The sequence below is a fragment of the Photinus pyralis genome, unplaced genomic scaffold (assembly GCF_008802855.1).
Source record: "Photinus pyralis isolate 1611_PpyrPB1 unplaced genomic scaffold, Ppyr1.3 Ppyr1.4_LG5, whole genome shotgun sequence".
NCBI lineage: Eukaryota > Metazoa > Arthropoda > Insecta > Coleoptera > Lampyridae > Photinus > Photinus pyralis.
In genome coordinates, this window is record NW_022170596.1 from 30,920,439 (window position 1) to 30,943,458 (window position 23,020).

At 36.4% G+C, this 23,020-nt stretch overlaps 2 protein-coding genes across 11 annotated transcripts in view; both read right to left on the minus strand.

Annotated features, from left to right (window-relative positions):
* Window positions 1-6,688: 6,688 nt before the first annotated feature.
* LOC116172712 (probable multidrug resistance-associated protein lethal(2)03659) lies at window positions 6,689-13,122 on the minus strand. Of its 5 annotated transcripts, none has more exons than XM_031489974.1 (11): window positions 12,934-13,122; window positions 11,772-11,887; window positions 11,471-11,713; window positions 10,988-11,427; window positions 10,758-10,914; window positions 9,549-10,709; window positions 9,020-9,501; window positions 8,737-8,967; window positions 8,374-8,688; window positions 8,119-8,226; window positions 6,689-8,067 (listed from the first exon to the last, which is right to left on the minus strand). In XM_031489974.1, the coding sequence occupies exons 2-11, from the start codon at window positions 11,846-11,848 to the stop codon at window positions 7,694-7,696; spliced, it is 3,588 nt and encodes a 1,195-aa protein (XP_031345834.1). In that variant the 5' UTR covers window positions 11,849-11,887; window positions 12,934-13,122; the 3' UTR covers window positions 6,689-7,693. The 5 variants fall into 5 exon arrangements, 4 of the variants coding, with proteins under 4 accessions (XP_031345834.1, XP_031345833.1, XP_031345835.1 ...); XR_004145736.1 differs by having other exon boundaries at window positions 7,094-7,115; window positions 7,162-8,067; window positions 8,119-8,688; XM_031489976.1 differs by having other exon boundaries at window positions 7,940-8,067; window positions 8,306-8,688.
* A 2,600-nt stretch (window positions 13,123-15,722) lies between these two features.
* The window catches only part of LOC116171976 (gastrula zinc finger protein XlCGF48.2), a 181,497-nt gene continuing 174,199 nt past the window's right edge, over window positions 15,723-23,020 (minus strand). For all 6 annotated transcript variants that reach the window (XM_031489053.1, XM_031489052.1, XM_031489051.1 and 3 more), the window contains one exon: window positions 15,723-18,478. In XM_031489053.1, the coding sequence (XP_031344913.1) occupies window positions 16,808-18,379 (1,572 nt within the window). In that variant the 5' untranslated portion in view covers window positions 18,380-18,478 and the 3' untranslated portion in view covers window positions 15,723-16,807. The remainder of the gene's footprint in view (window positions 18,479-23,020) is intronic.

The window sequence follows — 23,020 nt, forward strand, 5'->3', positions numbered from 1 at the left end:
GACGATTGTTATGTATATGTCTTTTCTGTCTGCCTAAATCGTTTATGTGTGATGAAATCAGTATGGAGTTCACCGGGCGCGCGAGGAGAGGCGGCGCAGCCGCCAACACCCGAGCGTATGTACCCTCCAAGAAAACAAGATTTCCCAAAAGCGGTACAAATTCAGTTGTTTGCATTATGCATACACAATACAGACATTGTTTTTTAGAAATCTATATGCACCAGAGACTTGTTATAACTAGACCGCGCGTAACGTAGATTTTACTATAAACGCCTGTTGTCAAGATAGGATAGGCAACCAACTGTTCATCGCGGGGCAGACGTACGTTCTGCAGCTTGCATGTTAATTCTAAATTTTAGTAGCAAAAAAAGATAACATATAACTGTTAACTGTTTTAATCGAATTTATTGGTATTTTATTTGAACTAAATTGGTATATAACTGCCTTACGGTGTGGTGTGGATTGAATGAAAAACCTGAACACATTTTCAGCAATTTGGCAAATTTTTAATGCATCGCTTGATACGTGCAACAATCCTCCACGATTTTTTCTAGTTAAAAGCTTTGAATGACTCTCTGATGCGGATATCGCATCTGCACATATGGAACATTTAACAGACTTAGCTATTTTTCTTGTAACAAAACCTGAAATATACTTAGTACCAGTAAGTACTTAGTTACGTCTATACCTAATAGGCAAATAGGTATTCCCGTTGTCTTGCTGGTAAAGGATGTCGAATAATAGTTCTACGTTATTTTAAGTGAATGGGAAAGTCGAAAACGCTCGGTACCTATTGCATTACTGTTTAACACCTTCGTAGGTACCTTTCTAAAATCGGCTTCATTCCCCGCAAATGCACTATGGTGGGAGTAAATTTTTCTTATCGAATGGCTCTGATCGATTGGCCCTTTAAACTTTTATCCGTTGAAAATCAGCATATTATTTAAAAATTTATCGACAGAGTACATGTTGATAGGCACAAGCTAACCTAAGTTTATTGGTTTATTCTCAACAGAAATTTATCTGTTCACTAATTCGAGCTAATCACGAGAATGATTAATGAACGGAACATCTAAAATAACAGCTTATTTCATTATATGGCATATCATCTCAGCGATTTTTGCCCCGCGGTGCATTGTGTGTTGCATACTGTGTCGACAACACCTTAGATACGTTAAGCGCAGTCTAGTTATAGCAAGTCTCTGATATGCACAGATCAAATTCTACTATTAAGATATACTGGTTGGTAAGTAAACGTAATTGTCTTGTATCCAAAAATCCGATATACATCTATATCAGATCAAACCTCCTATCAATTTTGCGTTAAAAACCATGGACCTTAGTAAATCTATTTATCAAACTAAAAAGACCTGGACGATTCCTGAAAAACACAAATTGCCAGTGGCGTATAAATCTATAAGCCGACAAAGCTCGGGCTTAGGGCGTTGGAATTTTAGGGGCGCAAAAAAAAGAGCGAACAAAACACTATCTGAAAAATCAAAAATGCTCAACAAAAATCAATGTATCGCAAGGCAGGGGCGCGAGACAAGATACGTAGCAGTCTAGCACGCTCATAGATGGAAAGAGCATCCCCAATCCATGCAAGCCGGTTATCCAGCAGTACCACTCCGATAATTGAGACCTCTGAACCACAATATACCTGCATAATAAGTAACATAACTACAGTTTTTGTAGGGGGTGCGTTTCACCAATTATTTTGAAGAAACACAGTCCCAAAACATAGTTAGAATTTTGAACCTTTTGAAGCAGATCCCTAGTGATATTGCTGGTTTTTTCGACTCATTTTATTGTTTCTAGATTTGTTTCATACACTCTTTTTTTTGCAAACCCCCATCACAAGAAAACAATCGAGCGGTAGGTATAAGATCGAGAACGTGTTTCTGGTGAAACTGGACAAGGGCTGCAATTTAAAAATTTTGGGGCTCACCCCCTAACACAACTCCTCAGTGTATGAAAGTTCTAAACCATCTAAAATGCAATTTTTATGACCCGTTATCTTGATCCCGAAATTTGCAGATCTTTATGTCTTTTAAAATTGAAACTTTTATATAGCTCCATCCCGGACACCCTGTATAACCACGTAGGTACTGGTATATTATATTATACTGTCTGAACTCTGAATACAATAATTTCTCTCCATTTGTTTGAAAAGGGGAAAGTTTAAGTACATAGCGAATATTTTAGAAATCCCGATAGACATAGAAGCGCCATAAAAGATTAGTAGTCATCGGCGATAAGAAACGAAAGCGAATGTGACCGTTTGTATTTAGTGACGCATTCTTTCCTGGAAATATGACGTCTTTGTTCGAGAACTTTCTAGAATACTGGTTTGGAAGCGTTCGAAAACTTTTGAGAATCAGGGGTGTATGCTATATAAGCAAATCGAATTGTGTTTCAGTCAGTTCCAAATTCAACGCCGAAGTAGTAAATAGTTCGCGGTGTTAAGTTGTGTATATTTAAGTGACAAATAATATTTTAACTAAATATTCATTTCAAGACTGTCATAAATTTATTGTTAATTAGGTAATTAATAAACCACTTAATTACCTAAATTTATGTTACAGTACGCTTTGTTTTCTATGTAAATGTACTTACTTTAATTTTATTTGTCTTGATAATTTCGTAAAAGTTGGTTTATTATTGACTATTAAAAAATCTGATATGTGGCGCAAAATCCGTTAGGGCTTAGGGCGTTGTTGGCCGTTATAATACGCCACTGCAAATTGTTATACATTTCATGAGAACTAATTTGTGATCATGATAAAGTAGGTTCAAATTAACAACCTAGTTTTGACACAATCTCGATATCACTGCTTGTTAGTCTTAATTCCGTTAATAAACCACGAAAATCATCTCATAAATGTGCATTTTTGGAACTAAAACTATTATATCCAATGCACCCGGACACTTATAATATAAGATCATTTATTTATGTGCTTCTCTACTACCAGAAAGGAAATATCGCAACTGCATAAACATTTGGTGGTTGTCAATTTAAAAAGCACTTAGATAGATCACTTAAATTGGTAAAAATATGTCAAAAATCATTTACCTACTTTTGGCACACAAACCATTAATTTCTACGCATAAAGATCGATCTTCGCGGTATCTAGGGTGGCAGTTGTTTAGTCGCCTTTTACGACACGCAGTGTCTTCTGCGGTAGGGGTATTCTTTCCCGCCCCTACACGGAGTTTTTTAAGATGCGAGAGCCTTCCGGGATAGTATCAAAAGCCCACTATACTCTTTGATAGTATCCTGTCAATGTTGCACAAAAAGACTTTGCGTTTAACACGATCCTATATTCCGGAAGTCGCTTGCATCTTAAGAAAACCATAGATTGTAGATCGACATAAGGTGTGCTGTGACCGGCAATCTGTAATAAAGGATACATGACAGTTGGTTCCACTATTTTTGGCGAATTAAGTATTACTATAAGCACAGACAACTAAGAGACCATTCAAAGGGTCCAAAAGTAAATTAAACGGTCTCAAAGTTCCTTATTATAGTCGAGATCCTTGAAAACATTCAGAGGCCCATATACAGGCGTGGACTTAAAGGGAGGCACAGGGGGCGGGCGCCCCCTCCTAGACAATTACTTGATCATTTAATAACTGACCTACAACATCGTATTAGTGAAAAAAATTATAAAATTTAAACTTAAATAGGTATGCAGCTATACACTGTCCCAGATAAGGGTGTCTGTCATGGAGATTTCGGAAACCATAGAAGATATGAAGATGGTCAAATTAGAGACAATAAATTTGCGGATTTAGTTTTTTTCTGATGGTATTTTAACAGATACAAAAAAACGTTTTCTCATTGCTTATTTTTTTACAAGACACCGTTGAGACGTTTCGTTTCGGAGAAATCATTAACAGCTTTATTTTTTTGTATGGCCCGTAAAAAAAGTAGAAACTATATTGAATAGCATTTTTTATTACGAATAATACGATGTACGGCACACAAAAGTGGGAAACTGTTGGTTTCAACAAGATGGTGTACTCGCGCACAATGCTCTAATCGTGCAAGGATACTTAATGGACAAATTTCGTGGAAAGTGGAAAAAAATCGATTTGCACATACCTACAGAAAGCTGGAATTTGTCATTTAGAAATTTGCTGGCTTGTTCTTTTCTTATTTTATTATAATAATTTGTTCAATATATTACGTACTATGCCAAAAATGTTTTTTACGTCTTAAACATAATATTATACTATGGTATAATAAATGTTTTTTTAAATATATTTTTTAAGAGGTGTATGCGCCCCTCCCTAGACAAAATCCTAAATCCGCCACTGCCCATATAATTATGATCAAAGGCTTTCAAAGGCTCTAAAAGCGTTTAAGTAAATCTGTTTGTGTTTACTCCAGAAAGCCGCCCACGTTATAAACACACTTAAAAACCGCGTATGACTCTCAAAAATTGGGCATAAAGTGATATTTAGATCTTTTACCAACCGTTAAGATGGCTGTTAATAGAGGCTCCTAATGGTCACTGCGGATAAGTAGGTACTATTAAAAACTATTGGAGCGAAAAAAATTAGTGACTCTAATAGGCTTTTATTTGCTATAGTTACCGTTTAAACAAACCTCGTGAAGGACTCTGAAGACTAAGTACCTAATAGGTAAAACTTTGAAGTGCTGTTAAAGGCTTTCAAGACTTTAAAGTTTTAAGAAGGCCCAAGAGACCCCTCGTGACGATCTTTTAAAGTCTCGTTGCTCTAGGTACTTCTTACGTCACCAATGCCAGGACAAATAAAAGCATGTGACAACCCTCAAATAATTATCCATCAAGTTTAACCCTTCTGCGTCCCCAAGAATTTTTTTCATCTTTTGAGCTCCCGTTCGTCTTACACCACCAATGTCAAGTATAGGTGTGTTACGTACAACTACCTTCTACATAGTTATTTTCTATTAAGTGTAAACCCTTCTTCGTCACAAACAAATTGTTTTTAGGTTTTAGAAGTTCCCTTTCTTTACATCTTGCACCACCAATGCCAAGTAGGTATAGGTACAGGTAGGTAGGGTCATTGTTTAAATAAGTACTTTAGTATAGTATTACAACTAGGTATACTCTGTAGCCATTTTTTCTGCGTTCGCAACAATTTTTTCCGCCTTTCAAAGCTCCATTTTTATACCTCGTGTCGGTATGTTATAACCGCACTCTAATCATCTTCTGCACCCTTAACAATTTTTTCCTTTTAGTGTTCTCTTTTTGCTACTTCTAACGTCACAAATATCTACCAAGACTCTCCCTATAGGAGAGGTAACGATTATTACATTACTAATATGGGTATAGGTAATAGTTCCTATACCAAACAGTCACACCCCGCAAGTTCTGTCAAAAATAGCAAGATATAAGACAAGAAGTTACAGAAATAAATTTCCGAGGCTTGGCTTATCTTCCAAGAATCACCACCTACTACTAGATAGTCTCAAACTCTCAAACTATCTTGAGAACTGATGACTTAACGAATCTAAAAGCATGGCTGCGTGGATTTTCTTGACTCAGATGCCAAACGTAAGTTAGGTGAATATTTTAAAATCTGTAAAAGCAGTTTGAGACATACGAATGGGATGTAAGTATGTTAATCTTCCAAGCTTTAACCCCGTTTTTTGTGTGTACCCATAACCTATGTGATTTGCGCCTTTCGAAATAAGAGGTGGCACGAAATAATTGCTCATTTTTGGAACTGGAACTCTTATATCCAATAGGTCTGGACCTTTGTAACCGAAAATCATTTATTTATGTTTCTACCATCAGAAAAGAAATATAATATATAAGTGCAGATACACAAACATTTGGCTAAACGAGCAGTTCCACTAGCATTTGGGTAAAAATATGTCAGAAATCATATATTTTAAGTATTCAATAAAGTCCTAATTCTATGCCTAAAGATCGATCTTCGTATCATCTGGGGCGACAGTAGTTGTTTAGTCGCCTTTTACGATACGCAGTGTCTTCTGCGGTATAGGGTTATTCTTTTCCGCCCCTGCACGAGGTTACTAAATTTAAAAATGCAAATTTTTTGTAAAAAGAACAGTATAAATATATAGACTGTAGCTTTATTGCCACGTGAAGCGTACCTACCTATACTTGACACGTATTTCAAGTTTTATGTTTTAAGATGTATATGGAGAATGAAAGATACATGATTGCAGTGGGTTTCACTATTTTTGAAGGGCATTAAGGGGCATTAAAAACCATTAAGGACTTTAAAGACCAAAAGCAAATTAAATGCTTTTTTAAAGAGTCTACATCAAGTTCCCATAAATGTTATAGGACAATTCGCTCCAGGACAATTCACGCCCGGATAATTCGCTCCCGAATAATTCGCAGCCAAACAATTTGTTCTCAAGATATAATTCGCTACCAGGAAAATTCGCGCCCGGATAATTCCCGCCCGGATAATTCGCACCCGTACAATTCGCTCCTAGGACATATTGCTCACGGAAAAAAATGCATGTTGAGGTCAAAGAAATGAAAAATAGGCAAATTACCGAAAATTGATGGATACAATACCAAATCGCAACACCAAGGAGTGGGGATTTTTTTACCAAACTTGGCAGAAACGTTTTATCACTAAAAGGTGGTAATTGATTAAAATTTAAAAAAAAGAACAAAATATAATTATAATTTTTATTAATAATGAGTTGTTCCCCCCCTTATTGTTTAAGTACACACTCTGTCACTCTTTGTGGCATCGATTCTAGTACACGTTCGATTTCCTCTTGAGCTTTTGTGTCCTAAGCAACTTCTAATTCGTCCTGTAGAGCTTGCAGCATCTGCGGGGGATGCGGTTTCCCACTCGTCTCCCCCATAATGTTCAAAACATGATCGATGGGTGATTTATGGCGAGATCTGGGTGGTCATGGCAAGATTTTGACATGACGGCTATGAAAGCCGATCCATAGAACGTCCTGCAATGTGGGGTGACGGGCGTTATCCTACTGGAAAAGTGGGCCTTCCAGCTGCTTAAGAAATGGAAGAAGTTTCTTTTACCCTTGATCACTTTTAAAGAATAATAAACTTTGGAAAGCGTTTCTTGCAGATATTGCAAAATTCCATAATACTCCGAAAGTTCTTCATGCCCTTAAAAGCGTTTTATACATTCAAAGCCGGAAAGACTCTTGAATACCCTTAAATAATTTCAAACTAAGACTTCTTAACGGCTGTAAAAACAGGATTTCCTTGGCTCAGATGTAAAAGTAGCTTGAGACAGACGAACGGACGGAAAATTTGCTCCCAATAGGACACTTAATGCTCTTGGACGAAGCGTTAGGCATTGCCATTCTCTTTTAAGTGGCTTGTGATTGGTGAACTATTTCCGATTCTCTTTATAATGTCTGTCCGTACCTCATATGCGAATTGTGATGTATCTGAAACGTAATGATTTTCTAGTTTTGACAAAAATAGTCACTTTTCTTGTTCTTAATTTATTTGTTACAAAAAACAAATAAACAATTTTTTTGAGTTTTAATAAAATAAGTAGGTAATATAAATCGAATACCGATTCATATACTACAAATTTAGCGTCAGTTATTGAAAATAACGGCAAGTTCAACCTGAAAAGTAAAAAGAGAATTCCAAGATCTGTCCAAATAGGTATATCTATGCACCGATTTCCTTGGAATAAATTCAAAATGCGTCAAGAACCAAGAAGTGATGGTTCATTGCAGCATTTGAAAAGTTGTTGAATCATTCTTGCGTAGTTGTTGAACAATTTTGTAAAAGTAACCATTGGTATTATTAAGTAAAACAGATGGCTTATCAAACTCGACCAATTCACCAGCATTCATAACCAGAATTCGATCAGAGTCCATAACCGTTTGCAACCTGTGAGCTATGGTGAGCACGGTGCAATTCTGAAATTTTTTCCTAATTGTACTCTGTATTAAATTGTCAGTTTCAAAATCGACATTTGCAGTTGCTTCATCCATAATTAGTATGCTATTTTTACGCAAAATGGCGCGGGTTAAACATATCAGTTGACGTTGTCCTACACTAACATTTGCCCCACCTTGACTAATTGCGTGACACAATCCTGCAATAATTATGGAATAAATATAGTGTAATCAACACAAAGAGAGTGAACCTTGCGGTTGGGATGCAACGAACTGTTTCAATTCAACTTCATCTAGAGCTTTCCACAGGGCTGTATCTTCGTATTCTTCAAACGGATCCAGGTTCTGTCGTAAGGTTCCTGAAAACAACGTAGGATCTTGAGGAATCACCGAAATTCTCGACCTTAGCGCTTCTAAACTTAAACTTCTTATATTTACATTGTCTACTACAACGTCACCGGATGTGTAACTTAACCGAAGAAGAGCATTGACAATCGACGACTTGCCTGCGCCAGTTCTCCCAATAATTCCAACCTTCTCCCTTGGAAATATTTCGAAGTTCAAATTTTTCAAAACAGGAGCACCACTTGTAGAATACTGGAGGGAAACGTCGCAAAAAAGGATTCTGCCAGCTCCCGGCCATGTCTTCGGCGGTTCTGTGCCGACGTTGTCTTCTTGCTCGATATCATCGTACTCTAAAATGCGCTCTACAGATGTCATGTTATTTTCGAGCTCTGCCGTCTGTAAAACTGCCAACTGGAGGTATCCCATTAGCGTTATTGATTGAGTTATCGCCAATCCGACGTCTCCACTAAGCGCGTCTAAAACCTACCATTAAAAAGTAGCAAGCACTCTAGAATGAAGCTCACCATTGTCAGATATTACGAAGCTAAAGGTTACGATTGCAATGTAGATCGCACATAAGCAGTCTAAGAAATATCCGAAACCGTGTGACGTGCACAAGAACAAGTGATAACAGCAGCTGTGTAAGTCCTGATGCGAGTCAAATTCTTCTCTCAAGATTGTTTCAGCCTGAAGGGCTCTGATGGTCCCCAGCCCTTGCAATGACGAACTTAAGTGTTCGAAAACTGGACTGCGAGCTGAAAAAATCGCACATTATTTGCTTACCAAGGAGGTATACGTATGACTTACTTACACCTTCCAGTCGTTTGATATTTCTAGTGGTTAACAAACAGAATTTTTTTAAGCAATAGGAAATAAAACCTATTGCGAGTGTTGGTATGATAAGCCAGTAGTTTACAAGAGATATGAGGAGAACCGCAGCAAAGGATGCCAGTAATAACTGCACAGTTTCAATGAGAACATTTGGCAGCAGAGTGTCCACCGCGCTCACATCCTGAGAAAAGCGATTGATGATTCTACCTTGGGAGTTTGTGTTAAAAAAGTGCATGGTCGCGCCAGTAACTTTATTGAACATGTTATTGTGCAGCCTTTGGGAGGATTTCAATGCCAAGTTGAAGTATAGATAAGAGCGTAAAGCAACAATGACAATACTGGCGATTGTTATCGCGGAATATACATAAATGTACATGGTTTGGGAGTTGTCCACTAATGCATGAGATGAATAATTGCTGGCGTTGGTGTATTGCTCTACAACTTGGACCGTGTTCACCCTAAAAAATTGAAAGCAGTTGATGATTATGGATTGTGATATACTCACCAATGAGTTAAGAAGTATGGGCCACTGCTAATTACTGCTTGCATCACCAGAAACAGTACCACAACAACAACAAAGTTCCCAAATCCATTAGCTGTCACATATTTTCGATATACAATACTTGATACAGACCCCACCGACGTATGTTCTTTGACGATGTCTTGAGCGTGATGGTTTACCAACTCCTGGCAATTTAATTCCTTCATTTCGGCATCGATCCCCTCTTGGTTAGAGCTTACAAGCTGACCTTGTGAAGTAATGGTACCATTTTCCATCGCAGCTATTTCGTCGGCATATTTTAAATATTGCAGCTGGTGAGTAACTAGCACAACGGTTTTTCCCTTCAAAAATCCTTTAATGCAGTCCTGAAATATCTGTTTGCCAACCCGCGCATCTACAGCTGCAAAAGGTTCGTCCAGTAGATAAATGTCGGCATCTCGATAAACAGCGCGTGCCAAATTTATCCTCGCCTTTTGGCCCCCACTTAAACTAGAGCCTCGTCCACCCACAATCGTTTGGTCAGCAAACGGGAGTGACGCAAAGTCATCTTCAAGCGCACAAACGCGCACAACTTCATTGTAACGTTTGGTATCCATCTGTTCACCGAAGAGGATATTATTTCGAATGCTTGAACTGAAGAGCCACGCGTCTTGGGACGAGTAGCTGATTTGCCCGCTAATGTGAATTCTTCCACTGCCTAAACGTAGTTCCTTCAGCATCACACTGAGTAAACTGGATTTCCCACAGCCAACTGGTCCAGTAACAATAACCAAGCTGGCGGGTTTCACTGCTAAGTTAACTCCTTCCAAGGTGGGACTTTCCCCCCACTTCGCGTGACCATCGATAATTCTAATAGCAATTGGATCCGTTGTATCCTCAATGCTTTCCATATTGATCTCGGGGTTAAATAGAAACTTTTCAATGCGCTTTATCGCGACCATGGTCAGCGCACGTACTGAAACTGAGTGTGGGAACGTAGATGCCATGGTTGCTCTCAGCGAGTTGTAGAATATCATCATTGTAAACACTTTGTCAGCTCTTATGTGATTGTGTAAAACGTATACAACTGTTGACACATAAATAACGATTGGTATTGTTAGAATATCGAAGGATACATTTGCGGCTTTTAGGTACATTGATAACCGAATGTACTTGATTTCAAGGCTGAAAATCTTTAAATCTAAGCTACTCTGAAATAATTCACCCACTTACTTGCGAAGGGAGAGCAAAATTGGTTTAATTAACCTTTCCCAACCGTTCATTTTAATTACTTTAATTCCCGAGATTATTTCATCCATGTAGCACACTCTGCCATCGGTACGTGAAGCCGCTTTCCATCGATACGTTGATGCAGCCTTACCCAAAAAATCTAAAACTGTCCACTCGAAATATCTTTCTTGATTAAAGCTTGGAGAGCTCCAACAACCAATTGGAACACTCACGGTGAATAGGTATCAGCAGAAATAGTACGGCGATTCCACAAATTGACGAAAACCCAACCTCTTGATACATCAGGTACGTCACAATGATACACTGCAACGGACCAATCCACAAGTAATTTAACAAGAATGAGCAATTGATAAACATTGGAGCATCAGATGCGATCAAATTAACAATTTGTCCTACGTTTGTGCTATTAAAAGCCCCGTCACTCAATTTTAATGCCTTCCGGTATATTAAAGAACTGCACGCTATCTTCACTTTTAGACCCACCAAATATAATTGGACTAGTAGTGGATGAAACGATAATATATACAAGAATGCCATTAAAGCGATTCCGGCTGCGTATAACCGCGCTTCAAGCTGAGTTACATGGGGCTCTCCTTCGGCAGCGGGCATGTAATATAAGAGTAAGCGGCCAAGAAAAACAGCTTGCGCGGGCCTAAAATATACGGTTAGTTAACTTTCTGTCACTGTGACCATACTTAAGTACTAATGCTGAGATCCCTAGGATTACAGTTAACACAAAATATTCAAAACCAAAGGCTGAAATTATCACCCTGGTCAGTGAAGCCTTCCCTTTTCGTTTCTTGTACTCCTCCTTCCATAAGGTTTCAATTTTATTAGCCAAAACTTCTGATTGGTACTCAGAAAGCGTCTCATAGAGATCCTCCTCATCGAATTGTAGTTTACCATTCTTTTTGTTGGTAAATGTTGGTAAAGTGTAACTAAAAGTAAATTGTAGTTATTTTGTTTTGATTTGTATGTCTCCGTCTAGGTACTTACAAAAACGTAGCTGCAGAGAGAGCGCTCGCATTCTGTCTGGGATTACTTTTTCGTTTTACATTTCCTGCCCTATTCATTGTTTTGTTTTGAACTCGAGTTTTCTTGATAGAAGTCACCTGTATTAATGACAATTATTTAAGTAAAAATTAAGTTAATGTTGTTGCCACGTTATATTTAAAAGGTCATGTGATGTATGGAAATGGTTAGCCTATGATTTAAAATTAGTTTGGGATGAAGTAATGGATAACGTTAACGAGGAACCAAACCATTGACTGAAAAGTTTAAGAGCAACTTTCACCATATATATGGCCTTAATTGAGGAAAATTCGTGGTGACAAGTGCGGAGATTCATTTTGGTATCAAAAAGTGTCCCAGATATACAAAATAGAGATGAACAAAAGTAAATCAGGAGAAGACAGCTCCGGTGGATTTCCAAAAAAATCTTGTCTTTCCACTTTATAAATTTATTTTTCAAGTTATTGGATTTTTATGAATTAAAATTAGCAATTATTTTCCACTAACTGAAATACGATTTTCAAAAGATTTGTGCACATTACCAAAAAAAAGCTCTTGTGAGTTGTAAGTGTGATATATCTTACAAATTCTATACTATACGCAGACACAAATTTACGTATTTTAAGGCCCTTTTGTACCATAAGGGAAGTCAACCTTGTATACCGGCGTGGGATCATTCCTAAACGAATTACTCCCAATTTATTATATAATTTTAAACTTTTAAAATTGTTATGTTCATTATATCATACTTTGGCCTTGGTAAGTGTTGGCCATTTCAAAAATTAATGATGAGAAAAAAGTCCCATTGGTGTTGGTTTAGAGTACAAAGTTTTAAAAACTAAATTTTATATGCAAAAGGCAAGGTCTAAATGCGTAAAAATAGAACCGATATGAAACAGAAAGAAAAGTCATATTTTTACATCAAATTCACTGGCCAAAATTTAGTGATGGTATGGGTGGATTCATATTCACAGTCGGGAAATTAATTATCCAGTACAAGTTGGGCTAAAAATGTGAATCTTAATTTAGAAAAACGGTAGTGAATTTGCTGTATGTATAGTAAAAAAAACTTTGTGCTACAGTTTTCCACTTTTCACTTAACTGGAAAATGTCAATCTCGATTAAAATGGTGCACTAATATACTCACTAGATTGGGTTAGATGCAGATACAGATTCCAAGACACTGATGCGATTTTGATGGGTAACTTTTTTTTTAATTTACCAGTTAATTAGGTACTAATACAAAATGTCACTATCTACTCCTACACTGTTTGCCGAGTTTGAGTAATTTTAAAGATAAAATACACATATTTACTTTAAGTTCAGGTGACGTATAGAGATCAGATATGACACGTTAGGTAGTACAGGTACTTTTTTGATAAGTGATAAAAGCAATTGTTAGTTATAAACGGGAAACGTTATGGTAAGATAAGTAGTTTTTATAGCCATAGCTATAATTGGACCCAATTAAAATTACTAAATTACCATGCAGTGAGGTTCAGACACGAATATTTTAATTTTTAATTTATTTATTTATTTGCCCAACAGATCCAAGAAGAGCAACTAAGTAGGTACTTGAGACTGTGAAAATTTTATATTCAAAGGTTAGACTGAGTTATGACAGTGGACTAGAAGAGTAATGAAATAGAGGAGTCAAGTATAATTAAAAAGTATCACTTCACTTCAGTTGTAGATACTTAGTTCTAAAGTGTTGTAATTAGCATGAATTGCAGTAGCATGGCTTGGGTCGTTTATCTAACTCTATTCTTCGCAATTCGCACAGTCAAGCTACCTATTTTGTAGAGATTTTGTAAAATTGATCACCAAAACCAAGTTTCAAAATCCTCGTGAAAAATGTTTTAATTATTTTTTTTCAGTAAAGGAAATTGTTTTTATTTTTAAATCGAGTCATTTATTATCCACTTTGGATTGAAGTGGAGTCTATTTCCCTTGAATGAATTGAATTAATACGGAAACGCAGAGGAGCCACATCAGTTTGTTTTTATTTTTTGACGAATTTCGTGTTGTACGTCGAAATTTTCTGTTGCAAGTCTAAATTTCTGGTTTCAAGTCGAAATTTCGTGTTGAAAGTCGAAATTTCGTGTACAAAGTGGAAAATTGGTATTGCAAGTCGCAATTTTGTGTTGCAAGTCGAAATTTCGTGTTGCAAGTCAAAAATTTCTGTTGCAAGTCGAAATTTCATGTTGCAAGTCTAAATTTCTTGTTTCAAGTCGAAATTTCGTATTGTAAGTCGAAAGGTGCAAGTCGAAATTTCGTGTTGCTAGTTAAAATTTCGAAATTTCGCCTTGCAAGTCGAAATCTCATGTTGCAAGTCGAAATTTCGTATGTAAGTCGAAATTTTGTGTAGCAGGTCAAAATGTCGTGTTGAAAGTCGAAATTTCGTGTAGAAAGTGGAAAATTGGTATTTTAAGTCGAAATTTTGTGTTGCAAGTCGAAATTTCGGGTTGCAAATCAAAAATTGGTGTTGCAAGTCGAAATTTCGTGTTGCAAGTGGAAACGTCATGTTGAAAGTCGAAATTTCGTCTTAATTTCGTGTTGTAAGTCGTCGAAATTTCATGTAGAAAGTCGAAAATTTCATATTGAAAGTCGAAGTTTCGTGTTGCAAGTCGAAATTTCATGTTGAAAGTCGAAATTTTGTGTTTCAAGTCGAAATTTCGTGTTGCAAGTCGTCGAAATTGCGTGTTGCAAGTCGAAATTTCGTGTTGTAAGCCGAAATTTCGAGTAGAAAGCCAAAATTTCATATTGAAAGTCGAAATTTCGTGCAGAAAGTCGAAATTTCGTATTGCAAGTCGAAATTTTGTGTTGCATGTGGAAATTTCGTGTTGCAAGTGAAAATTTCGTGTTGCAGGTCCTCGAAATTTCGTGTTGAAAGTCGAAATTTCGTGTTGCAAGTCGAAATTTCGTGTTGCAAGTCGAAATTTCGTGCAGAAAGTCGAAATTTCGTATTGCAAGTCGAAATTTTGTGTTGCAAGTGGAAATTTCGTGTTGAAAGTCGACATTTCGTGTTGCAAGTCGAAATTTCGTGTTGTAAGTCGAAATTTTCTGTTTCCAGTCAAAATTTCGTGTTGCAAACCGAAACTCCGTGTGCAAGTCGAAATTTCAACTTACAAGAAATTCACTAAAAAATATAAACAAATTGATGTGGCCCCTGTGCACTTCCGTAACTTAATGAGCCTCGGTCTCATAATTTTTTTTAGCGAATTCAAATAATTTTAATTCCAAAAAAAGGATTTACGCCAATTATAATTTATTTTGAACCGAAGTTGTATCCATATAATTTGAATGAATCGAATGAATAAGCTTCAAGTCCATCTTTTTTAGGGCATTGAATTAATTTGGTTTCCAAAGAAGGGTTAGAACCATTTACAATGATCATAAGTTGAACTCGTGTTCATTATTTACCTTGAATGAATAGAATTAATAAGCGTCAAGTTAATTCGATTTAGTGCATTGCATTAAAGTAATTTTTTGACTGGTAAAAGCTGTATTATCCACTTGCCGGCTTCCTTTTTAGTCGCAGTGAAGCACCAAGAAAAAAGGCCCGAGTGACAACTTCGGAATACAAGGGAGGCACATTGATAATTTAGGAAATGAAAGCATCTACCAGTGGAATAAAGGAAAGGAAAGGTTCTCTTGATGATAATCATATTGAGGAAAGTAGGACGCAACCACAACTTTTATTGAAGGACCTAATAGTCTATATGGATTGGAAATGGAAGCATAGATCCCAATCTCAACCCTAAAAATTAAATATTAAGTGTTAAATGTGAACTTTATTGGAAGTATGGTGTTATATAGAGGGTACCGTTTGTACGAGTTAAAATCCGTCGAATTAATAAGTTCATAAACGTTTATTTATTGATACTTAAACTTATTATTACAATATAAAATTATAAAATGCAAAAATATAGGTAATATAGGTATATAAAAATACTTTTAATAAAATCAAATACGATAATACAGAAAACATAATCAAATACAATAAGTACATAAAATACGATATTCGCAAAGTTTAAATCACTTCAGTAGATGCAGAACCTACTTAAAGGTCGTTAGTAGTGGACAAATACAAACTTGAGTATTTCATTGTACAAGAGAGAACACTTACGTTGGCAGTAGAAGTGGTTTACATAAAATATGACATGCAAACACAGAGAGCATTGTTCTGAAAGACTCGCTGAGATCTAATGACGTATAACCCCTTAACCATGGCAAGTAACAAACGTGGGTTTCTTTTAAATAACAAGTAACAAAGCCGTTTGTATATAAAGGTATTTAGAAAATAACAAAATAGTATACGTATGATAAGCAAAATAACAATGGTTATGTCCGTAAATTACAAACAAGTTGTCAACATTCACATAGACTATAAATACAAAAAAAAAACAATTGGGGCAATGCTCCAGCAAGCGTAAGCTTTCGACAAATCCTGCGTTTGCTGTGAGCATAGTTAAATTAACTTACTTGAACTCACAATTTTGGTTCATGAACGTGGTGAGTATTTGTAGGTAATTATTGGTCATTTAATAATGCCTTACTAAAATGGTAAAAACTGTAGTTGTACACTAAAACTTAGAACTAATAAGCTTGGAAACTAACAATTCACATAGAGATATATCTACTATACGCAGAGGGTGACTTTCAAGTTCAACCCTGTAGGCATCAACTACAATAAAATATATTTTACTTTACATAACAACGGAAGTTCGAAATATTATATATAAATAAATTAAGGATTCTAATTTTTAATTACGTACAAATAATACAGCAATGGCAAGAAAATTTGGGCAATTTTGATGATATTAGGCGATGAGTCCAAAATACAAACAAATCACAGCACGTAAACAAATTATATACTTAGGAACAAATACATTCATAGATTTCGTTGTGTTGAAGTTTGCTCGATGGTCTTCGTTTTGTACTAACCGAACGCGCGGGGGTGTTACGGCCTGAGGGTGGAGAGGTGGCCGAAACGGCGCGCTAGCACGAACACGCTGAAGCTACCTCGTTTTCGTTTTCGCGGTTGACGAGCCGCCGGACGCCGCCGCGTTCTTTTGGGCTATGTGTGTTTGGTAGTGTTTGGCGAGGTGGGCCTTCTGTCGGAAACTTTTGCCGCAGAGGCTGCAGGTGAAGGGTTTTTCGCCCGTATGCGTGCGAATGTGGACGTTAACTGAGTACTTGTCTTTAAAGCCCTTTGAGCAAATACTGCAATAGTGCAAGGAGCGCTCCTTACGGACACCGTTGCTAGTTGAGGATGCCCCTTGCGTTGTCGACTGTTTGGTGGCGCTATTCGAGCGTTTGTACTTTTTCGTTTGCGGTTTTGTGCTCGAGACTGCTGGTGCTGTGATTGAGATCGGCGAACTGAGATTGCTTAAAATGCCGATTTGGTCCGGACTGACGCTGTAAACGTGCTCGATGGTGTTATTGTTAATTAAGCAATACTGGTTGACGGATTCTGCCACTTCGTTTGCGATTCGCTTCAATTTTTCATAGTCCTCGGGGTAGGATGCGTCCAGGTGCGAGAGAAGGAGATCGTCCATGTGAGAGTTGGTGTGATTTTCGGGGTGCTCGTCGAAAACCACGTTTCCATTGGAGTTGCCACCAGACACTATTGTTGGGGGTTTATCTGGATCTTCCTTAATGTATATTCCTTCCGGTTTCACGGGAGGTGTGGACAGAACCCGCCTCAACTCACTATTTGTCTCCGATTTTGAGGCTTTCGACGCGCCATTGTAACGAACGAATGTCTTCCCTTGAAGGGCACTACGAAGAAGCGAGTCCGGCGAGCCATTCGTACTACTACTGCTATTGTTATTACTAACCTTCCAGTCGTTATTGTTATTGTTAAAGTTTTCGTGCGCCTCCAATAGTGGAGTTTCGATAATAAGCGAGTTTCCCAACTCATCCTTGTTGTCAGCAAATCCGCTATCCTCATACGTGTACGTTTCGGACTTAATCAAACCATCCGTATTCGGCGCTTGCGCACTATCACTATAAATATTGTTAAAACCATTTTGATGGGGGATTATATTTAATATCGAGTCTATATCTAAACCTGTCTGTAGGTGTTCCATGGAGCTTGGACTCGAAAGCGAGCCATCCTCCTCCTTAACGATAGGGGGTAAAGGTGGACGGTACCACGTTGCATTCTGGTCGATACCATTTAATACTGTTAATGTGTAAATATGCCCGTCTGTATTATTTAATAGTTTACTAGGATTTGTCGCTACCACTCCGTTTGATTCATGGTCGGTACTCCAACAGTACTTATTTAAATCTTCTAAAATGGCGGTTTCGATTCGAACGGTTTCTTTGTCGCTCCAAAAATTCGGATCGTAATTAGTTACACCCTCTGAGCTTATAGTTGGCACAGCCGTAAGTTCGGCGGTTAACATGTTGTTATTCGTTTCTTTACCTTCGTCCGATCCGTTACCTAAAAACGCGTTCACGGTTCGCATTTGTTTCGAAAATTGTTGCAACGATTGCGAATCGTTAGAGTCGGGAGTCACTACGAAATCGAAAAAGTCCGTCTTTGTGAGGTCCTCACTACGGAAAGCATCCGTTATATCCATTATCACAGCGCAATATGTTTACTTCAATAGTTTTCAGTCGTTTTGAGATAACCGAATGATGCGAGAGATTGGTAACCATCTATGGACAGATTTGAGCACCTGAAACGAAAAGAATTGATTAGTATCGATAATTTAAAGACACCCATTGCAAGAATTCTCTTTGGGTTACTTTTATTACATGCATGATCCGCTTTTAGTCAGTCAAACTTTGGTACAATTCGTGGCCCTTACTTCTTAACTCATTGGTGAGTATACCACAATCCATAATCTTTAACTGTTTTTCAATTTTTTAGAGTGAACACGGTCCAAGTTGTAGAGCAATATACTAACGCCAGCAATTTATCCGTGTGCGGACAATTCGCGCCCGGACAATTCGCACTCGAAAAATTCGCTCCCGAATAATTCACACCCGGATAATTCTGTAAATCTTTGGTTTATTAATTAAATATTTTTAAGAAGCTAATAGACGATTGCCTTTACAGAATGTATGTAGTAGTGCACATCTTGGTAAACATCTACTTCATGGAAAAATGTTTCAAATAATAGTTATTTGGTCTTTCATTTTCAACCCATCGCGATTCTTAAGTATTTCCATTTCTTAAATATAATCACGCTGGGTTTTTTTTAAGTTGTATGGAGAGTCTGATATAGTTAAATCCTGTAATTTAAGAAGACATAATTTTTATCTACTGCGCTTTCGTTTTGAGAAAATAAGAATAGGTAACTGAAACGTCTTTTGTGGAGTAATTAAATACCAAATAGTTATACCTAGTTATAGTATATCTACAATATTATGTGTATTTGAGACGCTCTTATTAATATTAAAACAGAATCAACATATAATACCGTACACAAACAAAGTGATCAGTCTAAAGTTAAAAATATTTACATTATAAGATCAAGATGAAAATAGAAAAAGGAAGTAATTTTAACGCTCCCTTACATAAAGATTTCTTAATGAAGACACATAAAAAATTGTTCTTTATTTCTTTAGTTGAAGAGGGTGACAAAGGATCTGAATTAAATTTATTTTAGACAAAACGAGTATGTATAAATGACAATAGAACAATGCATTTCATAGATGGCACTAAATTTGGATAAGTAATTAAGATTATAATTAAAGGTAAATTTGAAAAGACCCCGATAACACAAATTGCACTTCATAAAGAAACAATAAGAGAAATATCGTAATGGCATCCCTTCTATTATTTCTAGAAGATGAATAAGGTTTATTACAAGGTAAAAGTAATTAGGTCCGAAAAATCAGGTTTAAGTACGTATGACCACAACTAATTAGAACTTTAACGCCTGTATAGTATCCTCATTCTTGAACGTTTGACAGAGTGGTATTTTAAAATTTATCTGAGCACGGGTTTTAATTTTGTGTATACTTATTTTTTAATTTAAAAAAATTTTATTTCTGGTGGTAGTGTCTTGGTGGTGTTCAGAAAAGGTAAGTTTCCAGTTTTCTTAGAACCAGTTTTACGTTTCTTTGACCACATATGGCTATTATGTTGATTATTGGTGACTGAGTAAAGTTACACTAACTGCTTATTTTTTTTGCGTTATCTTTGCTACAACCATGGTAGTGAATGAACTTAAAAGTTTCTTTTTGCTTTTCTTACTCTTATTTATTTTATAGTTTGAAGAGATACATGGAAAAATTCTGGCAATTTTTTAAGAGATTGTTAATAATCAAAACAGTAAAGCTTTTAAAAATCTTGAAACGTTTTAGGAACAGGTCGATATTGATGATTTTTTCTTTTAATTGTTTGTAATTATTAAGTACCTATATACATCCTTTTTAATTTGTTAGGCATACCTAGTACTAAAGCAAAACCCTTAGCATTGGTAATTGCGCAACAAGGAAGATAGGACATCATTGGAAAGGCTTTCCTTCTCTGAATTTGGTGAGAGTATAATTTTTTAGATTTGATATTTTCGAAATATTTTAAAAGTAAGTTGAGGGCGCGCTGTTGTTTATGTCATTGGAAGGATGTCGGGCCGATCACTATGTAATAGAAGCTAATGCGATCCTGCGTCAAAATTATGTAGTTGCAAGTGGTATAAAAAAGAGAAAACTTGTACCTGCAACGTCGAATGCGCTGGAAATGAAACAACTAAACCAAAAAAATTACATATCCGAATTCAGAGATGGGCGACTTTACCAACGATGCATCATTTAAGATTTTAAGGGTTGCACTGTCAGCGATGCGAGACAAAGACATTAGTGACCAAGTTTTATTTTAGACACTGTTTCCTTCCATGATTAATTTGACGTGCCACAGCGTTTTTTCAAAATTATTTTAATTTACGGAAATAGCTATGTATCGTTTCTAACGCACCACCGTATATGATTTAGCTTCGGAGAAATAACTCCAAAATCTCCCCATCAAAATTGTTATAATAATAAATGGGTAGATTTGGGTGTTATTTTTCCGAAGCTTCTTAAGCACCCCATTGAGAGTCATGGATCTTCACAATTTCAGTATATTATTTAAATAATAGCCATATAATTTATAGCAAGATCAATTTTTTTCACGATATTTATCAACATTTTTTGCTTTTTTCGTTACTTTACAGTTCTTATCTCTTTAATTTTACGGAAACTCTCAAGAATCTATTTGTTTTACGTTCAAATATGATTATAATTTACTTGAGATTGTTTTAAGACAATACATACGACATCGAATAGGTTAGAGACCTAGGAAACTTAACTTGCAGCTATAATTGTTAAAATTTTATTTAGACTTTTATATTCCTATTGCAATATTATTTGTACGTGCTAAAAGGTTTCCAAATGAAAAAAACCTTGATTGTGAATTGGTACAATAAAACTGGGTAAATAGGTTTAAGAAATGTCAGGTGACAGTTTTGCTGATAGACCGATACCCGCGTTTAGCAGCATCCGTCTACTTGTGAACATGAGTGCATGGACAATTTACATCACAGATGAGTGTCTTTTTACCTTTTTTTTTTGTTTTTTTTTAAAATAAATTTTCATTCATGGTACCTTTAGCAAGTGTTCTCGTGTTTAATACGGAGATTACAATAAAATAAGTACTAAATTCCAGATTTTGAGTGATATGGATGCTATTAAAGTGACCTAAAATCTCTACTGCTTTGATATGGTCCATTCCATTTAAAAAGGAAAAAGGATTGTACGTATGAATTCTTGCCTCATAAATACTATTCAAAAAATTATTCCTCTACAAATTGTATGGCTATTGTTTAACCAACATAAATATTTAAGTGCCACTAAAATGTCAAAATCAAGGAAAACATCATCAAAAATGGACTTGTCCCTAAGGTTAAAAGTTGAAATTTGATTTATTACAAAAAGTTGATAATGGATATGAGATTTAGGCAGTGCAAACTATACGGGGCGCGTAACAATGGAGTTCGGTACAACGAAAAGGGGAAAGAGATACATAATCTATGAAGGATACATGTACCTCTTTGCTAAGAACCTTAAACTCCAAAACTGCTCATCATGGCTGTGTCTAGCGAGAAGAGCAAAGAAGGATCCATCGGCTCTTAGTTTAACATGCAATGCCAGGATCTGGGTCAACGATGACAAGGTAAGATTAGCTAAACCGAGCACTGATTTTGGAAGTGCAGATGGTTTCCAGTTTTAAAGCTCTCTTCAATTATCTCCACCATCTTGTAGATCACCTGAAGATGACCGTTGGTCGAAACATGTAGTGTATCACTTCGTTTTATTAAATTGTATGGGAACGGTTTAGAGAACTTTTATTCAATATTAATAAATTACCCCATTTAGAGTTTGAACACAAAATGGACGTCACGATTCCAAATTATACCTTAATATTGAAAGTGTCCAAATTTTAAATGTAGGTATACGTCTATTACATGCACAAATTAATAAAACGTGATATTGGCGAGTAATATTGGAGATTTCAAGCTCTGAGTTAATTTAATACTTCAGCCGACTTTCTATGTTAAAAGTCAACCATACACAAAATACCCTCTCAGGGGAGCGAAATTCTGGTGCGAATTATTCCGGTGCGAATTATTCGGGTGCGAATTATTCGGGTGCGAATTGTCCGGGAGCGAAACTTCCGGGTGCGAAATATCTTTACTGCGAATTTTCCTTGGTGCGAAATGTCCGGGTGCGAATTGTTCGGGTGCGAATTGTCCTGGTGCGAAATATCTTTGGTGCGAATTGTCCTACAACCCAATTTATCTCATGTAGGTATTAGATGGACAACTCCCAAACCATGTACATTTACGTATATTCCGTGATAACAATTACCAGCATTCTCATTATTGCTTTGCATTCTTATCTACACTTCAACTTAGCATTGAAATCCTCCCAAAGACTGTACAATTACATGTTTAATAAAGTTACTGGCGCGACAGTGCAATTAGAATATAAATTTAACATTCAACTTTGAGCCCTTTAGTTTAGGTAACATTTTTTTAAAGAACTTTAAGAATATGGGCGTGTTTTTCAATACCAACCTTAACTTTAACTTACACATTGAATACCTAACAAATGAGTGTTACAAACTTCTTGGTTTCGTTATCAGGCATACACTCAATTTCACGAATATACAGACAATGCTAACCTTATATAATGCGTTTATTAGATCCAAGCTTGAGTATGCTGCATGTATC